Source organism: Neolamprologus brichardi, chromosome 11 (genome assembly GCF_056152115.1).
Source record: "Neolamprologus brichardi isolate AB-2024 chromosome 11, ASM5615211v1, whole genome shotgun sequence".
NCBI lineage: Eukaryota > Metazoa > Chordata > Actinopteri > Cichliformes > Cichlidae > Neolamprologus > Neolamprologus brichardi.
Genome location: NC_142114.1, coordinates 29,739,908 through 29,764,492, shown reverse-complemented (window position 1 = coordinate 29,764,492; position 24,585 = coordinate 29,739,908). Strand labels below are relative to the sequence as shown.

The 24,585-nt window shown below is 41.8% G+C and overlaps 2 protein-coding genes across 3 annotated transcripts; both read right to left on the bottom strand.

The window, feature by feature from the left end:
- Positions 1–158: 158 nt before the first annotated feature.
- LOC102778828 (uncharacterized) lies at positions 159–15,282 on the bottom strand. 2 transcript variants are annotated; one of them, XM_087848521.1, is made up of 11 exons: positions 14,993–15,282; positions 9,895–10,121; positions 8,816–9,822; positions 8,461–8,607; positions 5,512–5,592; positions 4,395–4,499; positions 3,988–4,137; positions 3,625–3,783; positions 2,607–2,759; positions 1,901–2,092; positions 159–1,088 (listed from the first exon to the last, which is right to left on the bottom strand). In XM_087848521.1, the coding sequence occupies exons 2-11, from the start codon at positions 10,064–10,066 to the stop codon at positions 984–986; spliced, it is 2,271 nt and encodes a 756-aa protein (XP_087704647.1). In that variant the 5' UTR covers positions 10,067–10,121; positions 14,993–15,282; the 3' UTR covers positions 159–983. The 2 variants fall into 2 exon arrangements, with proteins under 2 accessions (XP_087704647.1, XP_087704648.1); XM_087848522.1 differs by having other exon boundaries at positions 8,461–8,604.
- Positions 15,283–16,658: 1,376 nt separating this feature from the next.
- LOC102793496 (lysosomal thioesterase PPT2-like) lies at positions 16,659–24,039 on the bottom strand. The gene is made up of 8 exons (XM_087847855.1): positions 23,794–24,039; positions 21,401–21,554; positions 19,884–19,979; positions 19,649–19,756; positions 19,485–19,568; positions 19,321–19,405; positions 18,479–18,533; positions 16,659–17,376 (listed from the first exon to the last, which is right to left on the bottom strand). Exons 1-8 carry the CDS (start codon positions 23,956–23,958, stop codon positions 17,233–17,235), a joined length of 891 nt encoding a protein of 296 aa, XP_087703981.1. The 5' UTR covers positions 23,959–24,039; the 3' UTR covers positions 16,659–17,232.
- Between the last annotated feature and the right edge of the window lie 546 nt (positions 24,040–24,585).

Here is a 24,585-nt window from a genome sequence, read left to right as displayed (position 1 = left end):
TCTTAAGTAACTGCCTCGTGAACTTTAAGAGAGACATTGCTGCTGAGTTTTTCAAACATGTGGTTTGCTGCTTTGATCACCATGGAGTGTGAACTGTTTACTTACATTATATTAAAGAGAAGGATCACTACTGCAGAGCAGTCCAAAGGTAAACAGATTGAACTTTAATTCTGGAGTGAAATGTCCCTTTAAGAAAGAACAAGTTGAAATGCAGTTTAAAATAACAAGAACTGCAGACTGAACTTATTTGGATCAGAGTTTTTAATCCTCTTGAGCTAAAAGGCAAAAAAATGGGGAAAAAATGTCTCAGTTCCCGACCAACAACACGAGACATGTAAACATTAAAGATGGTTGAAAATAATTCCAGAAAAATAGAAAGCGAGACAAAGAAAAATGGAAAATTAAAACAGTTAAAAACATTTCTTTGGTTGCACGTTTAACAAAGCGTGACATCAGCACTGTAAACAGCAACTAGGCAGTTCTGTACTAAGGGGGGAAAAAGATGAATACAAGACGCCACCATAAAGAGTTTTAAAGATTATAATTAGCCCCCGCCCCCCTGAAAAAAAACAAACACCTTTTAAAGCGATATTGTGCCCGCTCCTGTCCTAAAGGACAATCACACCATTCAGAAATGTTCCCGCTGCATGAAATGATCTCACTGCTTAAACCCGTTACATTCAAAATCACATTTATACAGTAATCTGCTCGTATCTGAATCAAGTATTAAACATCCAGCCACAAGAGGACGCACCAAACATTTCCCCTTCCAGAAAACAATCACACCGTCTCACTCGCTCCACAGAGAAAAGTAGCTTCTTTCCTTCAAGTCTCATTAATCTGCGAGGATAAATATAAATAGACTTAATGTACACCGAGATAAATATGCTCAGGAGGCAGAAAGGAGGTGCAGAAAGTGCAAAGTGCTCCTCCGTCTTTGTGCAGTGAGTTTGCATGGCGTCGGTGCAGTGTGTCCTCCTCCATCACAGTGTGTGTTTGACGGCCGTCAAAGGCTCACGTTTGTTCTGCAGGTTCTGCTGCAGCTCTCTGAACAGATGGTCCCGCTCCTCAGCATCCAAAAGGATTTGCTTTAAAAAGAAAAGCACTCATAAGTACAGTGAGTTCATTGTTAGCTCTCTACTCCTCCTACTGCGAGCAACAACACTGAATACAGCTTAACCAAGAAGTAATATTTGAATTCAGGTGGTAAGCAAAAAACAAAAACCACCTGTCTGAGCTTAACGATTCTTCTCGCGGTTTGGAAACACAAACAGAAAGGTTCATAAGTTCGAGAAGTTCCTGAATTAGTGCAGTGTTTCCAAACTTTCTGTAATATTTTGGTCAAAACGAAGCTTAAAGAACGCAAGAAAGAACAGATTCTTTACTGCAGTCGTGTGAGGAGTCTATCAGCAGCAGACGTAAGCAGCAGTGCTTTCACTACAAATCTTAGGCCCTGTATCAGGTGCTCTGTCTTCACATATATGACAGCAAGGATATACACAAACACTGGCACTCACACTCAACAATAAATATTAAAGAAACATCAAGTATCAGTATTATTATCAAAGAGAGCAGATGGGGCACTCAAAGAATCCTGAACAGAAATCTATGGGTGGATTCAACAAACATGGCCTCCAATCAAGCTGCCAGGTGCATAAAGTGGTTCAGCGTTCTCATTGGCTGAGCAAACACACTGACAGTGTTGGTACTGAGCTGTTAATGAAGCTCAAATGTTCTGAGACACTGGCATGTGCAGCACAAGTGCATCTTCCTGGGGATGAAAAGCTTTTTAATATTTATTTCGACACAGATGCAAAATATTTTAAAGCTTTTATTATTATTTGAGGCGTTCAGAGTAGCTGCCTAAAACGCTGCAGAATGGCACGAATTGCTTCTTTACCTCGATGAGTTTGTCCCTCTTCTCCAGGCTGTCCCTGAGTCTCCTCTCGCCCCGCTCTCTGTCCTCCCTGTCGTTCTGCAGCGCTCGGTCCGCCTCCTTCTTCTCCTTCTCCTTCTCCCTCAGCTCCTGCCAAGCGTCTCTGAGCCGAGCCGTCAGAGAGGACACCGTCCGACTGTGACTCTCCTGCTGACTCTGGTGAAAAAGCAGAATGAACGGCTCAGATTTGTTGTGGCTGTGATGTGAAGCTTTAGGGTCACAAACCGGAGGCAGCTTATGGCCATGATTTCATTTTCCAGCCAGCACTGATTAGAAGCAATTTCTAAAAATCGAAGCACCACATTGTTTTGGAAGAGCAGCATTTTTACTGGTTAGATTATTCAGTTATTCCATTTTTTTAATTTCCTGTCATTTCTGTAAATCTCTTGCTCTGACCTGTAGGAAACATTCAAACCGCTCGATCAGAGAAGCTGGAACTTAATTATTTTTCACATTATTTTTGGTACATTAAAAAGTTTACAATTTAATATTTTTACCTGCATTTTCAAAAGTTTCTGTCTTATAATCTATTATAAACTATGAATGTGTGTTTGAGTGCAGAATTATTAGGTAAAAGTGGAAATTCATCACAAACTCAGCCGCTTTTTGCTTTTTCAGTTTTCTAATTAACTTGACATAATTAACTCTTCTGGCCGGGCTAATCTCCCACCTGCACCATGTCCTGGTATTCCTGCAGGGTCGTTGTAAGCTTGGTGACCTCCTGGCACAAGGTGGCGCTGCTTTCCTCTTGATCCTTCAACATAGCTGCCAGTTCAGCCCCGCCCCCTCCTGACTGCGGGCCAGTCACAGAATCTGAGAGAGCCTGGAAGAAAATGACACGTTTCTACTAACTGAAGTCAGTATTTACTGACAAACCTCAGCTTAGCCTACAGAGGGAGGAATGCAGAGTTCATCCAGTCACACAGAGGAAAAAAAAACACTCCAACCGGGAGTCATGTCATATCCTAATAATACGAGAGACATGGCACTAAAAAGATCCTGCCTTTAAATCTGGGGGAGAATACAGAAACAAAAAAATGCTGATGGAAGTAAAACTTGCAGGTGAACCTTTCTAACTAGTTTTAATCACATCAGACTGATGCTCCTTATAGAAGCAGCTTATTATATGTTGTTATTAGTCAAAGTTAACTCAGATAACTGCCCACCAGTACATGGAGGCATTGCCCAGCGTTTCCCGGGGACTAAATAAGCACACAGACAGGCTCATAATTATACTGTTAGCACACTAATGACTGGTGGGTGTGTTTGTGTTCATGTGCATGCTAAATACAGGCGAAGCTTTTTCATTATAGTGATTAAATTCAATTCATAATCTAACTCTAACCCAGAGAAACCAATCTAGCTCACTTTCTAGATTTGCTGATGCTACTGCAGGTTCATTCTGTCCGTGCACAATGACTTCCTGTCTAGTGCACAATGACTTCCTGTCTAGTGCCAGGCTGCTCCTGTCTCTCTGCACACAGCTCCAACAAACCTCCAATAAAGAGAGATGTGAGATTTGCTCTCAAAGCACTGAAGCATCAGCAGACTACAGCGAGCCTCAACAGTTAAGGAGGGCACGGCTTCTGTGAGTGCTGTGCAAAAACATTTATATATCTCGTGTTTTACGGCCACAGCACAGTAAAAGGAGAAGCTTCAGAGAGGTTTGTTTGGCTGCAGGTGTATACCTCCATCCCTTTCTCCAGTTGCTCTTTGAAGGTGCGGATGAGAGCCTCCTTCTCCTGCAGGACAGCAGTGAGGGCCCCGTCTCTCTGCCTCCACAATTCCCTCTCTTTCTCCACCTCCTTCAGCAGTTGCTCCTTCTCTCCCAGAGCCACCCGCAGGTCCTGAGTCAGAAACAGAGAGAGCTTCAAGTACATGCAGCACGACGCAATGTATGAATGAGCATGCCTGCAAAATAAACAGCATGAGAGGAGCTGACAGGATTGTTTTGTATTCCTCGAGTTGTCCTGCATCTCTAACCTCGTATCAAAAAGAGATAGAGGCACAGCCAAACAGGAGACCACCCGTGTGGCAGTGTGTGGGCTTACACTGATGATGTCCTGGTTGCACTGCAGCACAGTGTTGAGGGTGTCCAAGTCTCTCTCTCGGTCTCGTCCAGCCTTCCTCAGAGCCTCGATCTCCTTCTCCGTGCTCGTCTCTTTTTCAGTTATTTCAGACCTCAGAGCCTCCAGTGCAGCCTGAAGATCAGAAAATGAAACAATCAGCTCATCGACAGAAAATAAACATAATTTTGAACTCAATAAAAAGTGTCCATCACAGTACTTCCACCCTTTCAGGGACATGAGAGCTTGGTTTGCTGACTATCAGCAAAAATGTGTCTGCTTGTGCTGACAACCGCCGTGCTTCAGCGAGCGGGTAACGTCATCATAAGCAGAGCAAGCTTTGCTATAACGTCAACAATCAGCATGAGAATGACAGACAGCGCAGCTCTAACCTTGTTGTCAGAGATAATCTCTCTCAAGTTCTCAGTCAGCTTGTTGGCCAGCTCAGTCCCCGCTCCCTCCTCCACACACAGCCTGCTGATCAGACTCGTGCACTCCTGGAAGACAGGAAATATCTGTCTGTGAACACATTCGTGACATTTTACCTGCATTTTCTGGATGTTAAATGATTGAAATCCTCTCTAAACGAGGATTACAGCGAGCTTTTAAAGCAAAATGCTACAGAGAGTTACAATAGCCACAGGCAATGACTTGATATGGATGCAAGTGAGACGCAGGTACACGGACATGCTCAAATCTGTTTAAAACCACAACTCTCAGTGTTCAAGTGTAAAGAAGGCAGAGGTGTGGATCCACAGAAAATGAAGTATAATGCTGAAAATGTCAGTATTATGTTGGTTCTACTGCTTTTACAGGACATGGTTCTCCTTTTGTAGCATATATTTACTTACTCAGTGGTTTCTGCATTAAACGGCTTAGGTAAGCAGACTTTCTTTGAGTGTTAGATGCAAAAATATAAAGTATGTGCATATTTTAAATGGAAGCGTTTCAGATTCAGATAAGGTTGGCAAAGAGAAAGTAAGATGGAGCCAGTAGCTTGTTAGCTCAGCATAAAGACTGGAGTAGAGGGAAAGAGCCGGTGTAAAGCTAGAGACGTGCAGCCTCTGTGCACAAGCACATGCAAAACCAATTATAACATCATATTGTATTTTATGTGGACAATGATAATCTTTTAATCGTTTTAGTAACTGAAAAGCTCCATCCTATTACATTATCCTCAACCATAAATGTCAATATTTTCTTTAATAGTCTCCGTGATCCTCCAGTAACCTTCAGGTAAGGAAATCTTCCTGCTAGGTGAGCCCTGTTTTGTTTTGTGTTTTTGTGAGTCCACAAATTTTCCTGCTGTTAATCATCAACATGACAAGTAGCTACAAACACCGGCAGTCGCGATGAAAGCTTTCTCCGATCACTCGTGAACACACAGATTTGGCACTGCCCCTTTAAACGTACAGCAGCTTCACAGAAAAACAACATTCCAGAGAGCTTTCGAGTCGGAGCCTCAGCAGCGGCAGCTCGAGCCGCCGCAACGCTTTCCACCTCACCCACCTGGATCAGACGCTCGCGGCTGTGCAGGGAGAGGCCGAGGCTCTGCAGCAGGGAGCTGCCAGCCTCCTTTTCCTGGACCAGCTGGAGGAAAGAGAACAAACAGCTTCATTCAAAAGCCACAGAGGAGAAATGGAACAGCTCAGACTTCAGTACCTCAGAGAGTTTAAAGACGACCATTTCCATTATTGATTATTTTGTTGTGCATTGGCTCAGAGTTTACCTACTTTTAAAAAATAAATTTTAAAAGAGAAGCCAATTTTCTTCTTTGAGAACTTAAACACATTAAATATTTGAAGTATTTACTTAATAGGAAAATAATAATAATAATAATTACAAGATTTATTTTCTACAGAGTAATCCCTGAAAATTCTCAGCATTGTTTAAACAGTGATTACAACTATTCCAACCTGCTGTGTGATAACTCATAAAACATTTAATAAATATATTTAAATGTGCTCAGAACAAGCACTTCAGTCCTTTTTATTATTTCATTTCTGTAAGGATCCATTTAATTTAATACTTGGCAGCTTTGTTTTGGTTTTTTTGCAAATCCCCAAAACTTAGAAATTAAATACCAAATTTTCCAAAGAGAAAAAAGCTCTTCATTTGTTTGTAATCACCCAACACTGCTTTAAAACTGACAAAGTTTCAATATAATGTGATGAAGAGGCCATGAGAAAATAGGTGGCTGTTGTGACTGTATTCATTTATGTTTCAGTTCAGCTCATTTCTTACAGTTACAAGCCAGAGGCAGCAGGAGGCAGTTTTCAGCTTTTTAATGGAACATAAAAAAACATTCATCTGTTCATGAGGAAAATTCTTCCCTTAAGAGCTGCTGGAGATCAAAGAAAGCTAAAAGAGCGAGTACTGAATTTAAAAACATCAGTTTCATGGAAAGAGAACAAAAACAATAACAAACTAACTGCTCGGGGCTAAATTAGTAACTTAAATATCAGTTACTGCAGGTTTAAACCTGCTGCTGTTTTCAGAGATTTCACATTAATTATTAATAATGTTCACCATGTGAACACAGCAGCCTCGCTGTGACAGGTCATGAGGCCGGTTAATGATATCCTCTATCATAAGACTAGCGAGCCCGGGGCAAACTCCACTGGTCGGGGAAGATTCCAGTGAGAGGCTGTGAGTGTGTTTGTGTTGTGCGTGTCTTTATGTGCACCTGAAAATGAGGAAATGTAGACACACCCTGCACAGATACAAAACCAACCACCCAACCTCCATTCCTTTCATAATGCTATATTTGTACTCGGTCAACACTCGCAGGGTGGCTCACGGAGCTGTTTGCACATGTGACAGAGGAGCTGCTGTAATAAACCTGTTTTTCTTCTTAGAAATAAAGGTGGAGACATTTACCTCGTGCGACAGCGGATAAAAATAACTCTGTGGTAATAAATAAATATATCTTAAATCACAATATCAGCAGCATCTCTGTTCAGTTTACCCTTCAAGCTAGTCTAGATACCAGGAGTTAGTAAATCTGGCCTTTGGACTACGAAGCCTAGAATGAGATGTTTTCACCTCACAGTCACTGGCTTTGCTTTTGCTTTCATATCCACATAAGAAATGATGGCAACCAGAAAACTCTGTGTGATGCCACTGTGACATTACCCACTGTGACATCCCAATCTGAAGCTGCACCTTTTAAATTTTGACTGTTGCCATCTTTTTGTTTGTTTGTTTTTTTCAACTCAGACATTATGAATTTCGAAGACACCAATGACCCACCTTCATCATCCATTTAAATTAAAGTAGGACCATGTTACGGCCCTACCATAATTTATAAAATGAACATGATGCTGCGTTATAAACAGTGTTGGGGAGTAACGGAATACATGTACCGCCGTTACGTATTTAAAATACAAAATATGAGTAACTGTATTCCGTTACAGTTACCGTTTAAAAAGGTGGTATTTAGAATACAGTTACTTTGTTGAAATAAATGGATTACACGGCGGTACTTCCCTGTTTCATATTGTGGCGGGTCAGGACTGTTTGGGTTTTGTTTGACAGCTACGTTCTGTTGTTCCAGGTGGCAGCGTTACGGTTGCCATGGTTACAGGGTGACGCTCTCTCTCTGCGTGTTTCCTGGGTGAGAGAGCGCTTTGTTTTTGTTGTTGTGCTAAGCTAATAGGCAGAATGCTACAGGTATAGCTCTAAAGAATGTAGCATCATGGGCAGTGTAGTCCGTGCTGCAGGGAGAATGGACTGCCATACCCGTTATGTGTCTGTGAGCGAGGGAGGGAGAAAAAGGAAAAGTACGAGCTGTCATCGAGCAAAAACGGGAGCTGGAAGCATGTAAATATAATAATAACCACTGCAGCCAAGAAGAGAGCCTGACGAGCCCAGCTGTAAGTAAGCTATTAAGACTCGACTGTACACCGTGTTCGTGTTTTCCTCCAAAAACAATAAGTTCCGTTGGAGCAGCCTTTCAACGCCTCTCTCTGTCTCTGCTAGCAAAGTTGACCCAGACAACAAAGTAAAGCTAGTTTTCAGCTACGAGCCGACACAGAACCCACCGTATTAGCCAGAGGTCCCTTTACTACGGTTTGGAGCCGTGGACCTTCAGTAACAGTAATAAATCACAGCAATAGTACATTCATGTAGTTGTAAACAGCATGATAATATATTAAGTAATCCAAAGTATTTAGAATACGTTACTCTCATTGAGTAACGTAACGGAATACGTTACAGAATACATTTTGGGGCATTTATTCTGTATTCTGTAATGGGATACATTTTAAAAGTAACCTTCCCAACACTGGTTATAAAGGACTATCAAATTAGCGTGTCAGATCAAAGACCGCTGAGGTCACAAATTGAGTGAGAAGTAGGACAGTTTTCTTACAGGCCCTGCCGACCAGTTTTTCAAACTGAAAACTAGATTCATTTCATTTTATTATTCAACATCTAAAGAACAAACTGAAAGCTTACAGGGGCCCAGTCTTGTGATCCGTTGACTTCCACTTGTTTGCTTCTCCCATGTTTCAGCTCAGCCTCCAGGGTCCTGATGCGGGATGCAGCTTGGTCAAGTTGGCCTTTTAGGTGCCGGATACCATGATGAACTCTAGCAGCAGTCTTCTAAAATAAAATAAAAAAGCCTCACAGTATTATGCAATACACAAAGAAAAGTAACGCGTGTAATTCTAATCATGTTGGACGTTTGGACAAGCTGCAGCTGTTCCTGGATAAACTATTGCAGCACACGGTCAATATTTACAGCTAGCAGCACACATGGCAACTGCTCAAAGTTCATCCAGGCCTGCATGATCTTCTACAGCACACTCACCTCTCGGTGAAGAGGCATGAACTCGTCCCTCAGCAATGTTAGGACATCCCCATTTTCTTCATCCATTTCATCCCCTCCGTTCTCCACATCCCTAAAGTTCAGCACCCTGGTCACTGTGGGTGATGCAGTCTCCTCGATTTTTCCCAGGTACCTCCCATCCCTTTTGCCCAGAACAGGGATTTTACTTCCTGATGGCGAACTGACCGGCTTCCCTCCAATACTTCTCAGCTCTCTCAGCATGAAGTTGACTGACTGATCACTTGCTGAATCAAAGGGGTCATTCCCGTCCAGAGAATCAAGAGACTGAACGGACTCCGTGTGGGAAGGAGCTCGTAACGAGAGACTGGACCCTGCCAGGGAGGCTGGGCTGGAGTTGACGGATGGCACCCTGTGCCAGTGGAGGGGCACGCTCTGGGATCTATCCTGGGACAACGGGGAGAAGGGCTGGAAAGGCATGTGACGAGGAACCCCACAAACTGACTCGTAATCAGAGTCGGACACCCGTAAGGAATCGCAACCTTCGCACCCCTTCCCTTTTCTGCATCTTTTCCCCGTTCTGATAAAATACGGACACGTGTCCCACTTCTCTGACCAGCACTCATACTCTGAGAGCGCCATATTCTCCTTGAGCATCTCCCTGTAGCCTTCCTTCTCCACCTCTCCTTCCTCCTCGCTGGTGCTGCTCCTGCTCTGAAAGTCCTGCAGATGTCTATGGCAGTAGTTTTGGCGCACCCACTGTCTGATTTTATCCCTCTCCTGCGTCAGCTTCTGAAGGCGCTCAGACGAAAGCACCCTCACCCTGGCTATGACCGTGTCAAACTTGAACACGCGTTCTAGCAGGCACACGCATTTGCCACATATAAACTCCCCCTGCCCGCCGCCCCGTGGTACAGACTGGCCCAGTATGTGGGTCAACACCGTGAGCAGATCCACGCTCTTGGAGGGGGAGCTCACGGACATCAGGGACTTGGAGAGAGAAACGGAGGAACCAAGAGATAACGTGCTGCCTATGAAGAGAAACAAAATGTTTACTTTTACATTTTTACAATATGTTGAGCATTTTTAAGCTCTATACTCACCCCAGGAGCTGCTTTGTGAAGACTGGGACCGGGTCCCTCCTCTCAAGGACCCTGTTGGGGTCTGAGGCTGACCAGCTTTCTTATTCTGGCCCCCAAACAGCCACCGCCGTTGGTTTCCCTGGAGAGCTCCGCCACATATTTGGCACTGGTCCTTTTTACTTCTGGAGGACATCTTGGACAGATGGGTGGATGGACTTCTTCCCCTTGTTGTCCAATAGATGAGGAAACTGTAAATTAAAGCAGAATTTAGCTCAAATGTTTCATACAGACACTGATGGAAATTCTCATCATTTACTACTGAAGGCCTGGTGTTGTGTTAGGTAGAACAAAGTTTGCTTTTGAACTATACACATAAGCTGGATTCATTTCCTTTTTGGCCTGGAGGGCAAAAATTCCATGATTTTCAAACACAATTTTGGATTTTGATTGATCAGACCACAGAAAGCTTTTACTTCCACCCACTCCATCACAAACGAGGCCCAGAGAGGGCTGCTGGGGTTCTGGCCTCTTTTTGTTTTCTTTTGTTTCGCTTGGTGGAGTTTTAACTTCCATTTATGGTTCCAGCACTGGTCTGTTGTAAGCCCACAAAGTGATTTCCTCTACAGAACCATGTGTTTTTTAATGTAATTGCAGCTTGAGGATCCAAACATAACACACATTAGTATTTTTCCACCCTTGTTCCTTGTGCAGAGAAGTTTTTTCTCTATTCTCCAATTCTTTATTTGATATATATCATTTTCACACATCTCAACATTTCTGGAAACAGGGTTGTGCATTTTTATGATGTTTGAATTTACATAACGAGGAGACGCTCAAGCTGGTTTCTTTGTGATTCTTTTCTTTTTCAGAAGGAGTCAGCACAGAGACTACAAGCCCATTATCATCAATGGAGCTCCAGTGGAGAGGGTGCAGTCCTTCAAGTATCTTGGTGTCCACATCTCCTCAGACCTGACATGGTCTGCCCACATTCAGGTCCAGACCAAAAAGGCTAGGCAGCGCCTGTATCACCTACGACAACTGAGGAAGTTCAGGGTCTCTCCAGAGATCCTCAGGATTTTCTATACAGGCGCTGTGGAGAGCATCCTCACACAGAACATGACATCGTGGTTTGGGAACAGCTGTGTGAAGGACCAAAAAGCTCTCCAGAGAGTGATCCGTACAGCAGAACGCTGCTGCAGGATTGCTCTCCCCCCTGCTTCAGGACACCTACACCAGGAGATGCCGGACTAGAGCAGTGCAGATACTGAAGGACCCGTCCCATCCTGGCAACAAACTGTTCCAACTTCTGCAATCCGGCAGAAGGTTCCGCATCATCCGGGCAAGGACAGAGAGACTCAAGAGGAGCTTCTATCCCCAAGCCATCCGGGCCCTAAACACACACACCCGCCCTCTCACATCATCTATAATTGACTCAGACAGGACTCTGTTCCAGACACTCTAAACACAGGCACAATGTACATTTCAAATTCCTTTAATTTTAAATATGTTTATATTGTCTATTCTGTAAAATAGTCAGACGTCTATTCATATTAATGTACAGAATTCACCTGCTTGCTGCTACTACTGCACATTCACCTAATGTATATACTCTCTATATATATGTGTAGCGTGTCAGGCTACATTTCACTGTGTGTTATACTTGTATAACTATGCATGTGACAAATAAAGAACCTTGAACCTTGTGTCAACAGAAAATATATTATGTTAGTGTACTTTGAGGGCTCTGCAGATTACAGTCTTCTTTGGCTTCCTCCTCTGTCACACCCTCTGCTTGTCCTCCATCACTACATCCATAGATGCCTGGCAGCTCCATCTTCAACATCCTTTCTCCATCATATCCACCATCCCTCCTGTGCACATGTCTAAGCCACCTCAGCCTCGTCTCTCTAACTTTGTTTCAAAAATGCTCAACCTGAGCCGTCGCTCCCATTGACAACTTTAACACCTTCAACTCCGCCACCAGCTCAGCGCCACCGTCGTAAAACCTTCCCTTTCTCTCTGCCTGCTATCCTTCTGTCACAAATCACCCTGACGCCCGTCTCCACCCACTCCACCCTGCCTGCATTCTCAACAACAGGTATTTAAACAGCTACTTTTATTGTCTCTGCTCCTTGCATGTTCACCGCACCACCTAAATCCCGCTCCTTCACACACATGTATTCGGTTTTGGTTCTATTGACCTTCACTCCTCTTCTGTCCACAGCATACCTCCACCTACTCCAACTACAGGTCACAGTGTTGTCTGACAACATGATACAGAGACTTCTGCCTTACCTCACCTGTCGACCTTTGACCCTCTCTTCTCTGTGCTTCTCATCAACACTCTCAAAGTAAACATCAGGTGTGTGGAGCTCTTTCTCAGAATGAAGCCGCACTGATGCTCACTGTTCCTCACCTCTCTTCTTAACCTAGCTTCAACAATTCTTTCCCATATCTCTAGTGTGTGGCTCATCATCTTCATCCTTCTGTTACTACAACTTTGCACATCAACCTTATTGTTGAAATGGATGAGTAGATCCAAGATTCTGTTGAACAATCTGATTAGAAACTTAACTGCTGTCTCTGACATCACCATAGCTCCACAGGTTTGTCATCGGGGCAAACCATCTTTACACTCTTCATAGCTGCCCTCACTTTCTTTTAATCCTCTGCACTTCCTCATTCTCTAGCTTTCCTCCATCCATCCTAGTAACCCTCCTCTCTTTCTCATTTTCTTCAGTCATCAGCTCCTCAAAGTACTTCTTCCATCTCCCTAGCACACTCTCTTAAAATGTTATGAAAGTTCCATCTCTATTCTGAATCACTCTAACCTGCTGCACATCCTTTCTAGCTTGACTTCTCTGCCTAGCCAACCATTACAAGTCCTTATCTCCTTCCTTAGTGTTCAGCCTTAAACAAAACTTACTTTTCCTTTGCTGTACACTTAGCTTTCCAGTACTTCTGTCTACAGACTTCATCTCCCTGACTATACCATTTTTCCTCAAATACCTTCTTGTACTTCCTCATTCCACCACCAAGTCTTCTTGTCCTCAGCCCTCTGCCCAGAGGATAGGCCAAAGAAACTTCTGCTGTGCTTCCTCAGTCATTTGGTAACTCTTTCCTATCACCCAGGGCCTGTGCCAGCTCCACACTGAATCATCTTCCACCATTTAATCCTTGCCTCTGCCTTCATTTGCTTTCTCTTCTTCATTTTCAAAGCCATCCTACAGCCTGCAGACACCCAATCCTGCCCAGCTACATTCTGTCTTTCCGACTGTTCCTTTTGGATAAGATATACTGCCCCACTGTTACATAAAGCCTTCTGTCTTGATGAAATGTTCACTTTAGCCATGTCCAGCCTTTTGGCACAAACTACTACCATCTGTCCTTCTGCACTCCTCTCCTTATCACCATACCTACCAACTAGGGCTGCCACGATTACGTCGACTAGTCACGATTACGTCGACTTTTAAAATTATCGACGACTGATTTAATAGTCGACGCGTCGTTTGAAGCTTTGTAAGATCCCAAAAGACGCAGGAATAAGTAGTAGGATTTAAGAGTGTAATAACGGACTGAAACAGAAGATGGCAGCATTGCATGTACAAGGATGCCAGCTGCCGTTAAACCCCGAAGAAGAAGTAGCTGTCCCAGAATTCATAGCGCAGCCCAGCTCAGTTGTCAACAATGGCGGCAGCTAGTTAGTTTTAATATTAGTCTTATTATTCTTTCTGGGTCACAAAATAAACGTTTAACATATTTTCAGGCGAGAATGTAGCTGTGTAAACCTCAAATATCTGCTCAGTTTATCAAGACACCACATATTTTCAAAAGCGCTCCGACGTTTTCGGAGACGTCTGTTACCCACTAGCTCGATAGCTAGCCGGGGGCGAGGCTCACTAGAGCCGTGAGAACACCGGACTCCCGCAAATCGTTTTCAAACCCAGCACCGTCTTTCGCTACTCAGGTTAAACATATATAAGTCACTTAGATAAATTCAAAATGTTATTGTTTGGCTTTTTTTTAGTATTTTATTTGTTCCTGAGTAAATCGGTTTGGCTGAGATTAAAGTTATAGTTTTTACACAGCTGAATAAACATCAAGCAGACAGCTGATTATCAGAAGTGTGAGATGCTCGAGAATATACTCCGGTGTCCTGTTATATTTTAGATAGCAAGGAGTTTATGAAACTTCACCGAAACAATCTGCAAATTTCATTAAAATTTAATAAACTATCATCTTGTCTTTAGTTTTATTTAGCACATACCTTAAACACTTAAAGCTGTAAGCTAATGATAGTTATATAAGAGCAGATGCTGCTGGTGCAATAATGGATGATGATCTGATTAGTCGACTAATCGCAAAAATAATGGTGACTAGTCAACTATCAAAATAATCGTTTGTGGCAGCCCTACTACCAACACCTGTTCATCTACAAGTGCACTCCAATCATCATTCTTCCCCTGGGGATCCTCCCTGCAGATTACATTATATTGATCTAGATCCACTATCACAGTGACATACTAGCTTACTGAGAAGGTTATGAATTTCTTCTGGTACAACATTCATCATAGGCAACGGTGTGCCTAATTTAAAGTTTAAATGGATGGCTGAGAATTGTCTGCATTTTCCAGCTGCCCTCACACTTAGCACGACTCGTTCTGACATTATCAGCAGCCTGACTGGTGCTCTGATTTACAGCTTTCTGTTCCCTCCGTGGATGTTTTGAGCCCTGTGCTGTCTGCAGCTACAGGCTGTTTACAGTAGCTCCCCACAGGGCGGGACACGTCGACCTTGAGCCACGCTGACAGTGAACTGCAGCCAGACTGTCGATGAATGAATCTGTCTTTCCAGCTTTCAGTCCCTCCGAGCGGCTTTCGCCCTTCAAAGGGCGCTCAGCTGTTTTAAACCCCAGCCTGTCCCGTCCCACGACATGTTTCCAAAAAGGAAACCCATCCCCATCCAGTGGAAAACATTTCAACTCCGTCTATCTGCCTCTATTTTAAGCTACCGAGGTCCAGAGATTCAACGTGAAAGCAGCGTCAGCGCAGAAAAGCAGCGTAGTTGATCCAGCACGAGACAAATCCACGGGGAAGTTTTCGAATCGGCGTCAACTTACGCTGAAAGTCCTGCGGGCCTCTCAGAGGGAGGAAGGTTTGAAAGAGCCGCCGGAAAGCTTCATGGTCGCGACAGAAAGAAAGAAGCTCAAAAGATTTCCAACCAGAAAAATCTCCACCGGGAACTGAGCCGGAGCTTCGTTGCAACACACCGGAGAGGAGGAGAGGTGGGTGTCACCTTAGTGACGTCACCGGTCATACCTGTTAAAGAGCAACAGCTGGAGCGAGTCAGTAAAGATCGTTACTGCTCTCGTGTGGCTCTGCGCTGACTCATAGGCCCACTACCACGCCTGCTTTCACTAATGTAATGAGACACGCAATCGGCCTTTCTGTTATGGAAGCATTTTTAATTTTAGCATTACTGTACTTTTCATATGAAAGCTTTTTTTAAATTTTTTTAATTTTAGCATTACTGTACTTTTCATATGAAAACATTTTTTTAAATTTTTTTAATTTTAGCATTACTGTACTTTTCATATGAAAACATTTTTTTTATTTTTATTTAATTTTAGCATTACTGTAATTTTCATATGAAAACATTTTTTTTCTAATTTTTTTTAATTTTAGCATTACTGTACTTTTCATATGAAAACATTTTTTTTATTTTTTTTTATTTTAGCATTACTGTACTTTTCATATGAAAACATTTTTTTCTATTTTTTTTTAATTTCAGCATTACTGTACTTTTCATATGAAAACATTTTTTTTAATTTTTTTTATTTTAGCATTATGTACTTTTCATATAAAAAGTACATATTATTATATTATATATTTAAGTAGTAGTAGTAGTGTTACACAATAAGTGGATCTAAAATCATTAATTATTACAGATCCACTTCTTGACTCTGACCTTTTTAGTAATTCAGCTGCAGGGTCAAATATTAAGTCATTTTTATGCTAGTCCGTCACCGAATCTAATCTGGATGTAAGAAATAATTATGAGGGGAAAAACTGTGTATGGAAGATTAAATATATTGAATTTTTTTCCTACAAAAATGAAATGAAAAAATATATTAGCTAATCACAATTTAAAGTGAGATTCTGAATCAGTAACTCTTGTTGGAGAAAATGAATTGGATTAAGTGACTGATCACACTCCACCATGACGCTTTAATCTAATCATGAGTGAAGTGTCAGCAGTGGGACAAACTGTATGTAAAATCTAAGCCAGGTCAAAGAGCCGGTTTAGATTTTCACTGCTGTTTAACTAGATTCAAATTCATCACAACGCTGCGCTTTAAATATGCTGAAAATATGCTGACTTACAATAACGACTTCAACTAGACGCTGGAGAAAAGTTTGGCAGAAGCATTATTTGCTGGTTTACATTCAAAAGTAATTAAGTCTCTATTCTTATGAGCAAAGCTAAATTTGACAATCATAAGTAGCATCATAAATGTGGAGTTAAAGTCACAGAAAAGCATGAAAATATGAGAATTTTCTGAGAATGCACTTTAGAAAAAAGTTCATATAATAAAGTCATTCAGGTCGTTAGTTGAACTGTACAGTCTGGGGGAGAGATGCAAGTTTTCATGAAATATGTTAATGCAATTATGAAATGCACCTCATGAAGAGGAAACTAGGAAATAGCTTTGATATAAATACATTGTTATAAATTACAAAACAGTTTCACCAGAGGGCACTGAGTGATTAATCAGGAGCTCAGCTATGCATACAGCCGATTCTTCACCACCGTGGGTGCGATGCTGACAGTAAGCACACAGTGGACAGGAAGTCTCATTTAGTTATACTCTGTACTTCTGAGTATACTACTTCCTCTCTCCTTGTAGATCTTGCTCACCTCCTGCCCTTACACCGCCATCTGAAGGTGCACGGAGCGGAAGTGAGGATGTACAGAATGAGAAATGAGAGCAGCAGCTACGCTCAATATTCAAGATATTTCCATGAAGGACTTCTCAAGGTACAAAAAAGGATCACAAAGTTTTGGCTGTGTACAAAATGCACTTTCTGTGAATCAGACAAAAACAACAGTTTAAAAGATGTTTCATAGATAATTATTATCAACACTGATCAGTGGAAAACGTTAAAACATTGCTGATTATAAATGCAACATATACACTTATATAAGCAAATCATGTTAATAAAATAAAAACCTTTTAAAAAAATTACAGCAGTCAGTTGTGCAGTATGAATAGTGCAGTAAGCACAAATGCTGCACATTTGCACAGACAGGAGTTAAATCATTGTTTTCTTTGTCCACGGTTTTACTGTTGGAGAGTTTTTATGTGAGCCACTTCTCCATGCAGTCCCTGAACACTGTGAAGTTGGAGTGCCAGGTTGTGTGCTTCACCCCCGAATGAACACACGTCACCAAGTCGCCACGTTGGTCCAGCGTCTTCAGCCCAAACGCATCGTTCAGGTAAAACTGAGAGAGCAGCAGAAAATGACATGATTCAAGTTTTGTTTTTGAAGGAACACAGTGGAGGCTCTGCAGTGAAAATAGTAGAGTAGTTTAACACATCTGCAATAAAATACATTCAGCTAACATTTTATTCTCTACAAGAGAGCAGCCTAACACAGCAGGCCAGCAGGGGGAGCTTTTTCGTGTTCGTCTCTGTAACATCTTTTAGTTTTGAGTTCTTTCTTAAACTTCCTGTGCCTACTTCTGGTTTCTTTGTGTGCTCATTCTCATTTCTCACATTTGTGCCCCTTCGATCCTCCTACCTGTTTATCCAGAAAACAATCTCATTACTTTGAAGAACGTCTCGATTCCTAAAACACGTCTGGTGACAGACAACAGAAGAGGCTTGCTGCAGGAGCTACAACTGAAGACACACAGACGCATCCTTTTTCAAAAGCATTTTTTACCTGTGATGCATGATAGAGGTGTGATACGCTGCTGGAACAGGAGAACTCCAAAATGAAGTATTCCTACCTTTGCAGCATCTGCACACATTGTATGTTCTGTTCCCTGTCTGACTCCAGCCTCTGCCTTCCTCCTCTTCCTCCTCTGGCTCAGCTTTGAAACCTCTGCACCTAGCTCCACCCGTCTCTCCCTTCATCTCTCCTCAGCAGACTGACCCACCTTCCTTTCAGCCCCAATTCCACCACCACTCCCTCCCCATCAACCACCCTGAGTATTTTTATTTTGTTAATAAAATGATCTTTTCATCCTTAATTTCCTCCCTTCAACATTTGTGTGTGTGTTAAACAAAATGTGTATAATATCCTGCCACACTTGCATGCTGTGAATGTCACTAAAAGCAGCTCTGCTATGAGATAATAAGATACAGCAGACAAATGATTCAGCTTTGCCACACATCAACTCATAAATAAAACATGGACTGTATAATGCAGCACAACTAAGAAACTCCACCAATTTCCACAAAGCTGAATCAACACCTCTGTAACAGACTTAATATTATGTCAGTCATCAAGTGAAAACCTACAGCGGGACTGTTGTTTTTAGCTACACCTCAATAAAAACAAAGTGTGTTGTACAGGCAGCACTTCAGTTTGCCACTAACCTCCTGCTTCTGCATTTCTACGACGTTTTCGCTGCTGTCATAGAATCCGAAGTGGCTGCACAGAAAAAAGGAAACAGTTGTTTCAGGTAAAGATGTTTCATAACTTTTACCACAAACTGATCACTTTGCAAACACATCGAAGGCTCTGCTGGTAAAAACGTTGTTGTCTCCAAACTGAGTATCTTTACTTAAGTGCAGTTTTAGTATAGAATAGAATAGAATAGAATAGAATAGTCCTTTATTGTCATTGTACATGTATAACGAAATTGTGCGCGCTCCACATAACTGTTCTGGAATAAAGTTTTATTAGCAGACAGCAGGAATAAATAGCAATCAGAAGAAATGTGCACAAAAAAAGAGAAAGGCACACATTTGAGAAGAAAACAGTTGCAAAGTCAAAGAAAAAGACTTGGTCTGGCCTGAGTGATGAGGGTTACTCAGACCGTGGCTCAGAGCGGTGAGGTGAGTGGGGGGATGAATGGCTCAGGGGAAGGAACTGTTTGTGAGTCTGAAGGTGGGACCTGACTGACCTGAGTGTAACTGAATACAAATATTGTACTTTGAATCCAATATTGAAAAGGACCGACATGCATCTTAAGGTGACCAACACATAAAGTGCTGCTTTGTGGCCCACAAGCAGCAGAACACACTACAGTAAATTTTGTTCCTCCAAAATTCATGTCCGGATTTTTTCGATTGATCGAAAGCCAACAGAAGGAAATCGATGGGTCACTTTTTTTCACACAGTCTCGTCAGTGTGACATAATGAGCCACCTCTCATACATAAAATGTAAATGAAAGAGAACAAACAGTGTGTGCTGTAAAGCTGATGACAGTGAGACCTTGACTGCCACGGCGTGATGACACCATCGTCCGGTCCTCCAATTAGCACCAACTTCTCGATTTGCAGGAAGTTTTCCCTCCACGCTGTGAAAGGAAAAACCAAAGGCATGAACGTTTGTTTTCGCGCTAACCAGTGCATATGATGACTATACCAGATCAATACCTTTCATGTCACTGTGAGGTCTTTCACCATTAAGGAGAGGCAGAAAGATGTTGTTCCGCAGGTAGCTGCGTCTTTGGTGAGGGTCTGTGGACAAAATAGGTTTTATATTTCAGTAAATGTGCAGACTGTCTTCAGTTAAATCTGAAGAACTCTTGTTTTCTCACCGTTCCAGTAGTCACAAATAGACACTTTTTGACCGAATTTGTTGTAGCAGATAAAATGAACATTCTTCTTCACGGTTTTGTGGAATACCTTCTGCAGGTAGTCTGTGTCTGAGGAGTAAGAGGATAAGATCAAGTTCATCTTAAACATCCTGGTGAATATTGAGAAGTGTGTTAAAAAGCTCACGTTCTTTAAATGTTGAAGCTTATGCAGACAAGTTTTTAAAAGCTCTCTGACCTCCGTACTGTCCAGCCAGTGGGGATGACAGTGAAATGAAGGTGTGCACGTTGTGGTTGGGAGTCGTGGAGAGAAGTGCTCGACAAATTAGACCACCTTCATGGAAAAAAAGAGACTAAAAATGAGTCTCAGCTTCAGAAATGTCTACCATAAATTCATCCGTCCTCACTATTATGGAGTTTCTCTATAACTACTGCGTACTACGATAGAGATGAAGCAGCGGCTAGAAGTGGAAAAGTGTGATGTGTCGTATTCAGTGTTGGGGAGTAACGGAATACATGTACCGCCGTTACGTATTTAAAATACAAAATATGAGTAACTGTATTCCGTTACAGTTACCGTTTAAAAAGGTGGTATTTAGAATACAGTTACTTTGTTGAAATAAATGGATTACACGGCGGTACTTCCCTGTTTCATATTGTGGCGGGTCAGGACTGTTTGGGTTTTGTTTGACAGCTACGTTCTGTTGTTCCAGGTGGCAGTGTTACGGTTGCCATGGTTACAGGGTGACGCTCTCTCTCTGCGTGTTTCCTGGGTGAGAGAGGCCTTTTTGTTGTTGTGCTAAGCTAACAGGCAGAATGCTACAGGCATAGCTCTAAAGAATGTAGCATTATGGGCAGTGTAGTCCGTGCTGCAGGGAGAATGGACTGCCATACCCGTTATGTGTCTGTGAGCGAGGGAGGGAGAAAAAGGAAAAGTATGAGCTGTCATCGAGCAGAAACGGGAGCTGGAAGCATGTAAATATAATAATAACCACTGCAGCCAAGAAGAGAGCCTGACGAGCCCAGTTGTAAGTAAGCTATTAAGACTCGACTGTACACCGTGTTCGTGTTTTCCTCCAAAAACAATAAGTTCTGTTGGAGCAGCCTTTCAACGCCTCTCTCTGTCTCTGCTAGCAAAGTTGACCCAGACAACAAAGTAAAGCTAGTTTTCAGCTACGAGCCGACACAGAACCCACCGTATTAGCCAGAGGTCCCTTTACTACGGTTCGGAGCCGCGGACCTTCAGTAACAGTAATAAATCACAGCAATAGTACATTCATGTAGTTGTAAACAGCATGATAATATATTAAGTAATCCAAAGTATTCAGAATACGTTACTCTCATTGAGTAACGTAACGGAATACGTTACAGAATACATTTTGGGGCATGTATTCTGTAATCTGTAATGGAATACATTTTAAAAGTAACCTTCCCAACACTGATCGTATTTTTACCTAAACTTGCCTAAACCTAACCAATGAATAAAAGTTAAAACATGATAACAATAATTAATTTTAAAAAATTAAATCAATCACACAGACAAAGTAAAAGCTAAATTCAAAATTCAAAAAGTCCCAGTGGGATATAAACTATTGTCTCCTGGATGAAAATCCTCTAAATTATGACTTTACCACCTCTCCAAACTCTAAATGTGGACCTTTATTTCTCAGTTGGGCATCAACGCTATAAGACTATGTTTTTGTTATTTTTCTATCAAATCTGTTTTTCTATTAAATGTTTGTACGGCAGGAGCACCTTGTGAAAAGCACAGAAGATGGACACCATCAGGAGCGTTTTTCATGATGGAGTTGAAGGACTGCCTGAAGTCTGGGACCTGCTTCCACAGCGGCTGCAGACTCAACAGGTCGTCGTACAAGTCAATCACTGTGACCTCAGTGCCTGGATGCACCTGAGAAGTGCAAAGAAATCGAAGTGGAAGTAAAACTTTTGGCACAATGAGGGGAAACATCAGCTGTCATAAAACTTCAGCCAGGTGCTCGAATGCAGAACTCTTAAGTCAAAACTGATCCTGAGGAAATGAAAGACACAGAGGAACAAAAATCGCTAACTTGAAACCATTTGCTGATTTTCACTTCACTGTTTTTTTTATCTGATATGTTATCAAGTCCAATATCATTTTAAGTATTTTATTCCTACTTGAAATACAAAATCCTGCCTTGAACCTACAGTAGGATAGAAGCTCTTGATTTGAGTGTTGAATATTTGGTGGATTCAGGTACCGTTGAGGAAATACCAACCAGCTCGATTTACACACAGATTGTTGTTTAACCAGCAAAGACCCACTGAGATTTATAATGTAATTTACACGGCCAACCTGGACAACAACAGCACTAAAACACATGACACGTACATTTTTACAGAGCATGAATTTTTATGTTGATCGAGATTATTAACCCTGTCATGCATGAATTATGAAAACCTCAATCCAGATTTTTTAAGCATTTTTATTCATCTTTAGGAATTAAACATGAATAAAAACACTTAAGAAAAAATTCTGATTGAGGTTGTCATAATTCATGCATGACAGGCTTAAATAAGAATAATTACAATGAAACACGTCACACATCTATAGTAACATTAAAGGACCAGTGGGTGGTGTGGAGTGACACATCAGTGTCCAGTGTAGAGGTTTATGTGCAGGTATGCCATCAACACCAACACAAATACAAGAAAACAGCCTTTGAATAGCTGTCACTGTAGTGACCACTATACATGAACGGGTTAACATATTATTAACATATAAGGTGAACAATATTGGCCCCAGAATTGATCCCTGGGAAACACCTTCAACCACATCAAGGAAGCAAGAGTTCAGCATTCACACACTTAGTTCTGTTGGAAAGATCATTTTTGAACCACACAGTTTTTGCTTCAATAGCTCATGATCTACAGTGTCAGAAGCCTTAGAAAAGTCCATGAAAAAGGCTGCACGGTGTTTCTTACTGTGCAAAGCCTCAATAAAATCATTTAGTACTTTTAAACAGACTGAACACGTGATCTAATATCATGACTAATGAGATATTCCTTCCTATTGCTCACTTACAAGAGACACTTTGGGGGCTTTTCATTCGTCTTTGGAAAGGGTCAAACAACAGTCGAGCGCACAACTGTAGTTTATGTGGTTTTGGATGAATATTAACAAGCATAGAATCATTTACGAAGGCACATTATCTGCCTGCTGCGGTGACAGATACAGTCAGAACATCCCGTTCAAAAGATAGTCAGAGCAAATCCAGTTCAAAAAGTAACCATTTCAAAGTCTTTTAACTTGAAATGTAAGTCAAAGAAGTAAATCTTTAAGCGTGATCATTAAGTTCTAATAACTAGTACTTAATGATCAGACTTACCCCCTTTCAGCATTGTTCTCTATCAATCAACAGCTTGGCGGCTGGATCCCAGCATCCATGAGAGTGTGAGTGTTAGTTCGGTTAAAAGCACCTGAAAATGTTTTTAATGCTCAAATAGAACAGGAAAGCTCTGTGTGAGTACCAGTTTATTTATTATTAATAAAATAAAATAAATAAAATCACTGTTGTGAACTGTAATGTTTGATAAAGTTGGCTTTACTCGAAAAATATGCAGACTTGTTGCCCCAAAGTTACTGAAAGTCAACCGAGAAAATGATACAAACTTGTTTTGACTGCGTGTGCAAATGAGGACAAGCCTCGAACTTGAAAACACATTTTCATTATTTTATAATAAACATGCTTGTACGCAGTTTTTAGTACCGCTTTAGAGACAACGCAGGAAAACTGGTTTTAAATTTGAACAGCTACTCTGAACATGAACTTGGCCTGGAGACGTTAATCACTGAGCCCGAGTCCTGCGGTCCGTTAATAGCGAAACACTTCCACCAGAAACACATCCACGAAAAACCAAAGTCTAAACGCAACCGTGGACACAACAGGACCGCATTATAATCTAATATCGAACATTAACAGGCCCGTGAGTCTTTGTGCATATAACATTAACAAGTTTGCACAAAACACTACAAAGTAAAGACATCACCACAAGCACAAATAATGCACCACTTTTAATTCCTGTGGTAAATAAAGCGGCTCTAACGCATTTGGAGCGGTTTTCGAGCCTTGTTGTTCTGCAGCAGATATCGCTGTGCGCGGTCCTACCTTCTTTATGAACCTCGACAGGTTTTGGAACTGCTGTGGTCCATCAAAGATGCCATGCACGATGATGACTGGTTTATAGCTGTCCACGCAAACACCTGCGGCGACCACCACCAGCAGCAGCAGCATCGGGCCATGCGACCCTGCGGCGACCCGTGGACACTTCATCTCCGCCCGGATACAGGTGAGAAGCAGTGCGGGGGGCTATAGATGATCCCGAGGACTTTGACCTGAGGTGGTGTCGTTAATACGGCCGATGAGGGACTACGGTTCTCTTCATACTGACAACCAACCATACATGAGCGCGCGCTGCTTCCTCTTTATACACATGTATTTTTTCCACAGGCCACATCCGCTTTTACAGAATCACACCCCTTCAACATTCAACGGTCTGAACCCCATCGAGCGATCCGGCTTTATGATAAAGCAAAAGTCTTTTCGATCTTTTACTTCAATCAGTCACTTATAATTAATTTGAGACAATTAAAAAAATGTTGCATTTTAATAAATGAAATTTTTTTTTAATTTATATTTTCATCTGTTAGATGAGCTCACAAATACACACAAGGTATACGTTAACATCATGCTGCTGCTCATCTCTTACTTCTGTTCATGTGTTTGACTTCATGTTACAAGTGACGTGAACGTTTGTTTGTTTAAATGCGTTGTCTGTCTTAGCATTAAGTCTGTTGTTGGTGGTGATATTGTGTGTGTTAGACTGCTATTATAATAGCGGGAAGTTGGGGTGGATCAGTGACTCAGCTTATAATATTGACTCGTCATGTACGTGTAAAA

Coding starts and splice junctions, on each gene's coding strand:
- LOC102778828 (XM_087848521.1), bottom strand. CDS start 10,066: ATGTCCTCCAGAAGTAAAAAGGACCAGTGCCAAATATGTGGCGGAGCT. Junction 4,138..4,394: donor AGATTATCTCTGACAACAAG/GTTAGAGCTGCG, acceptor TCTGATCTTCAG/GCTGCACTGGAGGCTCTGAG. Junction 2,093..2,606: donor AATACCAGGACATGGTGCAG/GTGGGAGATTAG, acceptor CTTTTTCACCAG/AGTCAGCAGGAGAGTCACAG.
- LOC102793496 (XM_087847855.1), bottom strand. CDS start 23,958: ATGAAGTGTCCACGGGTCGCCGCAGGGTCGCATGGCCCGATGCTGCTG. Junction 19,757..19,883: donor ACTGGCTGGACAGTACGGAG/GTCAGAGAGCTT, acceptor CTTACTCCTCAG/ACACAGACTACCTGCAGAAG. Junction 19,406..19,484: donor ACCTCACAGTGACATGAAAG/GTATTGATCTGG, acceptor TTCCTTTCACAG/CGTGGAGGGAAAACTTCCTG.